Consider the following 8,503-nt stretch of genomic DNA (forward strand, 5'->3'; position numbering starts at 1 on the left):
GGATGGTAATAAGTAAATGTGTTTGCCGAGCCCCGAGCGCATATTCCGAGCAATTAATTAAGCTCGATTATCTATGTACACTGCGGGAAAGCGCACCGCCGAGGGGTAGATGCGAAACGATAGCCGTGCTCGAGAATATGCAAGTTCTAACGACGTTTCTTCGTAATTGGGACCCCTGAAGACCTTATCGTATAGACGAAATAAGACCCTTATCGTATCCACGAGTCCGGCCTCATTTTTCATTGAACCCTTTCAAGCCGCTTGATTTTTCAAATCGCCATTATCAAGAAACTTAAATTACCCCCGTAATCTCCTCCGGCAGCCAAATCCCTCATAATTCATCCCTAATTTCCCCTGAGCCTAGAATCCAACGGAAACCATTATTCCGATTAAACATTTGGATTAGTTTTCTCGATGGTCAATATCAATTATATTTATCCCCCTTAAGAAATATCGACATGGGGTTCTCTTTTATAATACCCCTAACAGGAACATCTTTTTCGCGATAAGATATCTCCCTACGTGGATCCTTTGAATAATGTGCTCGTGGTAAAACCATTTCCACCCTTTCAGATATCTTGATAGGGACGCTCGACCGACCTAATTGCCAAAGAACTTGGTAACTCGACCGATAACACAGTTATACAAATTGGCATTACCGAGTGCGCTCGTTAGCCGTCCTCCACTGACATTCGTTATCACTCCCATTAGTGGTGTCATTTTTGCAGTAACAGGGAGTCTCTGGCAAACGTGTCATCGAGGGATTGATACCCTCCGCGATAGTCGTCCGCTAATGACTCGGGCTTATCGGGCGTTTTATCAGCGGCGAATGAACAATTTCGAAAATGGGGGGGTACAAGGATCAAAATCCCTTATCATTACTAAAACACTGTCACCTCTATTATCCATCCCTATTTACCATTTTTCTAAACAATTAATTAATTAATTTCCCAGTCGAAAGAAGAAAATTAAAATGTCTCCTTTTCTTCCTTTGAACATACAAAAAAAAAATATATATATATTTTATTTTAAGCCTCTTTTGGAGCGTCTTCAGGGCTCGAAGTATTCGGATTATGGTTGTCGGCGAATTGAACGGTCGCTTCGGAAATTGAGTTAGTTGTTCCTGTCCGGCATTTGACCCCTCGCGATCGATGTATCGATTGGTGATAAGGGTCCCCATATGGTGGGCAATTCGCGTTATGATTTATACGAGGCCGGTCTTCACCGTCGACATATTCATCACTCGTCCCCGAGCCCGATGTGTGTCCGCGATTTCTGCGATCCCAACGAGGGCCTCGATGGGCGCGGCTTTTGCAAATTCGAGGGGGCTTGATAACGTCGAGTAGGCTGGATAATTTCGAGCAGAATCGCCGGACGATCCTGGGGCCCATTATCTTCGACTTTCGAGTAGCCATCGGACCAGACCGTGTCAAACATCGCGAACAAATCCGGCCAGCTTTTGACTCCACGTATTCATATCCGTAGAATGTAATCACACGTGCAAACGAGATAATCCACCGAGTTGTTTTACCCGCGAGTTTTCCCCCCAAAGTGTGACAAATAGTTATTAATATTCATCATTTCACTCCGCAGTAAGATTAAAGATCTACGGGAAGAGGTGGAGTTAGGAGGTGCCGTTTACCTGGCGTCTTGCAGGTGAAAAAGATTGTTACACTTTGAAAATGAAAATCTCATGAAAATTCGGAGCACCTCCTCTTTCGTTTCTTTATTTTTGTATTGACCGGATAGTCATGCCGCAATTAGATTATTCGATTAAAGAGAGTACACCGTGAGAGACAACTGGGCCAGGAGATGTAGATGAGGGTAAAGTCTTGCAGGTGCAGCCACGTAACTAGACGCTTAAAAAAAAAAAGGAAAAAAAAATATCTACCTAAATTCAGAGCACTTCCTCGGTACTTTTTTCCTCACATAGTCATGTTGCAATTAGGTGTATTCGATAAGTCCACCATGAAGGCCCCCTGGATCAGGAGATGAAGTTCAGGGTGAAGTCTCGCGGATGCACGTGGGTGGAGGCTCACCCAGAGCTCGATCGCTTTTTTTTCTTTTTTCCTTCCGGGCGATTAGGGTTCTTTCTTATCTGGGAAAGCCACTTAGTCAAGGAGGAATGTACGAGTGCATTAGGTGTACATGCCCTGCAAGCCGAAGTAGATTCTGCCAGTGCAGAAACTCGCGGCCGCGTCTACATCCGCTCACGTAGCCTTAATGCCGCTAATTTGTCGAACACTCCAAAGCAAATGCGGCTCTCTGTTCTCGGTGGATGCAGGCACGAGGATGAGCTTCCCAGCAGATTAGATCTAAATAGATTCTAGGCAGGCTAATTGGCGAATTAATTGAAACTCGGAATTAATTCTGCCGCTCGACAGCTGATATTTGATAAGCTCGCGCGTCGACGAGGTCGAGTTGCTCGAGCCCGTCAACGATCCTTCGATCGACAACTAGACAACAATACGTCCTAAAAATCATAAAAACCCTCAACGATTAAAACATCCACCGACGGGATTAACAATTGCCCCGACCCTAAATTAACCAAACCTCATGATTTATTACTTCTCTATCAATCCATTAAATATGAAAAGATTCAACTAATAAATTCTTCCTTCACTCACGTTACATCCATTTACGACAGTCAGATTTTGACGTATGACTTCATAATTATTAGCGAGTTATCGATAATCCCCGTCATTTCAAAATGATTCTACGCGGTTGGAAATGCAAAAGCAAGGCGTATTGTTTGCTCATTTTTTTTTTTTTTTTCAGAACTATTTTTTGTGATATTGCACGGGTTACGAACGAGGGAAGAAGTCGACAGTCCAGGTTAAAGGAAGTTTCTGAAATCCGATTCCCCCCCTGAAATAACATTGCCTTATCGCAGTCGGTTATTTCGAGTAACGAGACGGTCGAATTACGTCGACCCGTTTCAAGTGACGTTCCCTTTAAACAAATCAGTTTTTTTCTTTTTTTTTTCGATTCCCCTGCAATGGCAAGGGCTCGACAATGTGCCTCGGAAGCTCGGTGATAACTCGCATTGAAACTTTGGTTACGATCCGCCCTCGTATCAATAAACGCGCACCTATGGACCATGTGGTTCAAGGGCTGGCCGATCGCCGATAATAAATAGAGTCCGGTTTTATCATCGAGTACGATTGGACGTAACCCCTTTGAAATGGGGCACACAGTTAGAGCAAGTTCGCGTTCCGGCAAAAAGGGGGAAAAAAAGAAAAAAAAAAGGAAAATGAAAAATCCGTCTCGACGGATCCTTTGACTAAATTTACAGGGAGCCTGATAACGACTTATCACATAAGCGCAACCTGCGAGGTCAGTTCAGATATCGTTTGAAAAATGAGAGCTAATAATAAACGCTGAAGATGAATCTACAAACGCCGTCCATTTTTTTATTAATATATTAAACCCGTAAATTTCATGGAATGACAACTCCGACATGAGGATTAAAATAAATACGCAAGGCCAGCAAATTAACTCCCGAATTTCATTTTATATCCCTTTGTTTAAACCTCGCAAAATAGAAAAGCCAGTGGACGTCTCATGAATTTATTCCAGATTATCAACAATGTAATCGCTGAGAAATAAATGAAGTCAGCTGCGGTTCCCGTTTCGTCCCTCGAAATTATTCGGTGGGTCGGAGATTGGAGTTGCTTCGATTGATAAAAAAAAAAAAGAAAAAAAAATCATTCCAGTCCAGTCGTCTAATCTCGACGAGGCTTGGCACCACGCGGTTAACGCGCACTTGGCGTAAGGCCGAAAGCCTGCTCGGCTTCCGGAAAGAAGGGAGATTTGCATGGGCGCAACAATTGCGGCAATATTTCTCCGGAGTTCATGGAGAGAGTTATGCCCGTCAATGCGGCTCTAGAGCCACGTACGCGCACATACTCTGCCGCCAAGTGCATAGGTGCACTCGATTCGTTGCATCGATCTCGAGGGGTGCGTAGAGCGATGAAATCCGCGCATCCGCCGATTGTAACCCAAGCCGACGTTTCGACGAGCATTAAATGTCAAACGTTATTCGGCTCTGGGTTTCGCAATGGCGGCCGGAGGTATTTTTTCCACCCCCAGGAGGGGCGCATGCGCCGAGGGGTAGAGATAAAGAGAAGCAGAGGGACGGAGAGAGGGAGAGAGAGAGCGGCCGCACACGTCGGGAATGCTGGGCTATTCGATTACCGCCTCGGTTAGGAGGTATCGAACGTTCGCGCCATCTTGCGTCCTGGTCCAGAGCCGGCCTGGGATTCGATTATTCCGGTTACTCGACCATTTGATAAACGCTTCGAGCACCTACTCGAACAGAAACCCGCCCCGCGTCTGACGACGCAAGGCCGACAAAAACCCACCCCCCAAGAACGCACCCCTTAAAGCAGGAAAGAGAGATTCCACGGTATCACTAGCAGTCATAAAGTAGTAATTCGGCAAAAAGTCGATCTATACCCGGAATCCAGCAGAACTCGCACCCGGGTATTTTATATCACCTTCATTACTCAAAATGGAGCAGAAAAGTCCTGTACCATATTTTCATACGGTGCATAATTTACCTGTAATAATTAATCGAAGTTTAACCTAACCAGGCGGGCCGATCAGTCGACGCGCTCTCTCCGTGATGGCCGACGTGCTCGCGTCTGATTCCTCGATTAACTTGTTCAATTAATTATTACGGGCAAACTATGCGCCGTAGAGGAAAAGTTGTAGAGGACTTTTCAATTGGATTTTTAATGGGCATAGGGATGGGTAAATCGCGGGCGCGAATTTTTCGACGCCTAAGGGGTAAATTAAGGAATCGAATTTCTTTGGTCGAGCGATAACGTTGTTGAACTAATGGCTTCGCTGATCAGAGAGGTGGGACAGGGTTTACACGGGAATTCAGGGTCCCGTGGGAACCGGCTCCTCCAGAAGGGGTGTCGTCTGGATTTGAACTATTTGGGCAATTGACGATGCACCCCACATATACACACATGCTCGACCGACATGCGGCGGCGGTATCACCGCGATGATATGCGCGAGCACATACGCGTATGCCGCTGCATTAATTGGCACGCGATTTCGCATATTGATCGGTATTGACCCATCCATGGGAACTCATAAGGATTTGTCACCCGCTCGCCTTGACGCCCTTGAATCGGCAGCTGGGCTGAAATCGCCGAATGCCGGTTAAAAGTGCACCTTATCGAGGAATCCCCATATCGTAAAAATCCCACGGCTTAATTACGAAATCCACCCACCCACCCCCCCGGCGTGGGGGATTATTTATTTCGCGACGCCAGTTAATTTTAACGAATAATTAAGTCATGAATAATTCATTAAAACCGGACGGAAGTGCATTTTCTCATGTAAACATCGCCGATTATATATCCACGCGTGGGTAAGTATATGACGGGAATTATAATCTAGTCGTTCCACATTTTTAATTATTTCCCGGTAAATGCACTTCCAAATGGCCTTCGTTAACACGTAAATGCGATGACGCATGTGTGCACATTCAGTGCATCCGGGAAAGATGCAAATGGCGGTTTACGAGGTGAACGGCTGCTCCAGGAGTTACGGAAATACGTTTTGATATCCAGCCACGGCATATTCGCGTCGTGAGAACGTCCTATTGACCCGGTATAGAAATGGAGAAAACGCCATGTGATAAATTCCCCCTGATCATCTGGAACGAGGGGTGACGCAGATCGCCCTAGTAGATGCAGCTGCTGCAGCTACCCTGCATCGGCCCACTGCCGGTGCAGAGGGTTGCGACTTGTAACACCCCTCCAAGGAACATTCGCATGAGAATTTAAATCTCCAATTCAACTTTTCTTCCACGAAAATCCAACCGCTTAGTTTCAAGTTCATCATTAATTAAGGACATCGGAACTTTAATCCGAGGGTTAACCGTATCCAGACAGAAAATCATAGCGAGTCTAAAATTCGGGAGAAACCGTCAATTCGACTTTGTCCAAAAATTGACACATCCCCCAAATTCAAGAAAGACTATCAACGCCAAGAAATTCAACCGAGAAGTCCCTTATTGTCAATGCTGTAATGTATGTTTGCGTGGAGGTGCCTCTCTTTACTACACAATGTATGCTATAATATATAATATATTGCGCGGTAAGTACTTCCGAAAAAATGTATACTTTCTCTCTTCCTTCGGCGCTCTCAACCATGTTTAAAAATTGAACGGAATAACCTCTCTCTTCCTATTTTCGGGATCTGCAGCCGGGAGCGATGCGCACCGCTCGGCGGTCGTGCAGCGACTGAGCAGCTGGAGTCGCGGCACCGCTGCACTAGGCAGGGCGCCGGTGCGGCGGGGTGGGGGGAGATATTGTAAATGGTAGTGTAGAAAGATTGTATAACGCACGCTCGAATGCACGGCCCCCTGCGGTCGCGGGTGCACGCGAGTCACGTTATAAATAGCGCACGAGAGGAAGTGACGGGCGCGTGTCGGAGATAGGGACGAAGGGAGAAGGGGAGCGGTCGTCGAACGGCCGTCAAAGGGCGCCATATGTTCCTCCGGGTGCTCCTTCGAATTCGGCCGTGCTCGGAAAACTACCTTGCACGTATGGCCTCTCGTACACGCGGAGACGCGCGTCGCCGCGACGTCACCGCGCGGAACTTCCGCGACGTCGTACGTGCCCGACTCGTCTACGTGATAATCGAACACGGCTGATAACGCGACACAGCGAGATAAAAAAGAAACCCCCTGGGCAAGATGAACGGGAAATCCTCACACGGTAGCCAGAAAAAATCACGATAATTCATGAGATGATTTTGTGGAACACTGAATTTTTAATACACTTGTATGTGTATTGTATTTGGAGTTTGGGACGTTGTGAGGGAGTTTAATGGATTTCTCTTCTCGTTTTCATTTTTTTACTGGTGATATTAAGGTGATATTAAAGGGTCATATATATAAAACGTCTAAATATTTATATAACTTATTGCTCCAACCTGGGTGCACCGAATCATTTGAAACTTCACCTTAAGGGTAGTGGATGGGTCGGCAATGGTTTCGAAGTCCACGTCTCCATTGCGAATATAAACCTCGCGAATTGATTAGATTGTGGTAACGGTAGAAGAAGAAAAAAAAAAGGAAAGAGAAACGAATCTCTAAATATCGCTTAAATTAGGTTAGATGGTTAGATGAAGAGTAGCTTCTTTCCAATCGAGGTCGGATTTTTTTTACGAGCGAATGACGTATCAACGAGGTTGGTTCTGTCGATTTGAATTTTATCGAGGTTGGTTCGTCGATGTGAATTTTGTCGAGGTAGGTTCTGTCGATTTGAATTTTATCGAGGTTGGTTCCGTCGATGTGAATTTTGTCGAGGTAGGTTCTGTCGATTTGAATTTTATCGAGGTTGGTTCCGTCGATGTGAATTTTGTCGATGTGAATTTTGTCGATGTGAATTTTTTCGAGGTTGGTTCCGTCGATGTGAATTTTATCGAGGTAGGTTCCGTCGATGTGAATTTTATCGAGGTAGGTTCTGTCGATGTGAATTTTGTCGAGGTTGGTACTGTCGATGTGAATTTTATCGAGGTAGGTTCCGTCGATGTGAATTTTATCGAGGTAGGTTCTGTCGATGTGAATTTTCTCCAGGCTGATTCTGACGGGATGAATTTGGTCGAGGTCGGTCCTGTCGAGGCGAGAGAACCGGGTCACTCGAGAGGCCTTGGCTCCTAATCGAGCGTAGAATCGACAGGCTCTCGATAGGAACGCGCGAGTCCTGCCCCGATTCGGAGCCCCGGGATTGGTCGGCTCTTCCCGCGCCAATATCCTCCTGACGTTCAACTTTTCATCCTCCCGCCTCGTCGAGGATGCTCGAAACGTCGGATTCCTCGCCTCGATTCGCGCCTCCTATCCACGGGGGCGAGTAAACCCTCGGGACTCTCGACGGGGAAGGATAAATCGAAGCGCGTCCCGAGCTCGGAAAAACTCCTCACCGGTGATCTCCGAAGAACTCCACCTTTCCCCGGTTCCACATACTCCCAACATTCCGCCATCACGATTGACTTTCATATCCCACGTGATTAAACGATTGACGACACCGAGTTGCAGATAAGACCCGATAATCCCGCGCTGAGAGAGGGAGATATGGGTCTACCTACGTCTCAATGTCTATATCGATATGATAAGAGTTGAAATTGCGAGATATCCCGGTATCTCGCGCGCAGGGTAGTTCTTGTTCGGTATGTCTAACCTCACTCACCATTCGAGGGTCGTTCCGAGGCGCCGCAACGACTTCCACGATGCGAACCATTGGTGCGAGGGAGAGACCGGCCGGCAACTGGTTTCCGATGTCGTCGCGCCGTTCGGTAAGGTCCCGATCGAGGTGACGCGCGGGCTCCAGCGGAAGGACTTTCCGTTGGGGCGGACAGTCCGGCGGGAGATTCGAATCGGCGATGAGTCGCGCGGTATCCGCGAGGGGTCGCACTCCCGAGTCGGCTTTTCGACGGCCGGAGCTCTCTCGGAGCTATAGATAAAAGCCCCGACGCAGCT

General features: G+C 46.9%; 1 protein-coding gene across 1 annotated transcript in view; it reads right to left on the reverse strand.

The window, feature by feature from the left end:
* Positions 1–8,273, reverse strand: part of LOC105701602 (CUGBP Elav-like family member 4) — a 90,543-nt gene extending 82,270 nt beyond the window's left edge. Inside the window, exon 1 of the mRNA XM_012428466.1 lies at positions 8,214–8,273. Coding sequence (XP_012283889.1) covers positions 8,214–8,264 — 51 coding nt within the window. The 5' untranslated portion in view covers positions 8,265–8,273. The remainder of the gene's footprint in view (positions 1–8,213) is intronic.
* Between the last annotated feature and the right edge of the window lie 230 nt (positions 8,274–8,503).

This window comes from Orussus abietinus, unplaced genomic scaffold (genome assembly GCF_000612105.2).
Source record: "Orussus abietinus isolate OABI.00-Male unplaced genomic scaffold, Oabi_2.0 scaffold30, whole genome shotgun sequence".
NCBI classification, from domain to species: domain Eukaryota; kingdom Metazoa; phylum Arthropoda; class Insecta; order Hymenoptera; family Orussidae; genus Orussus; species Orussus abietinus.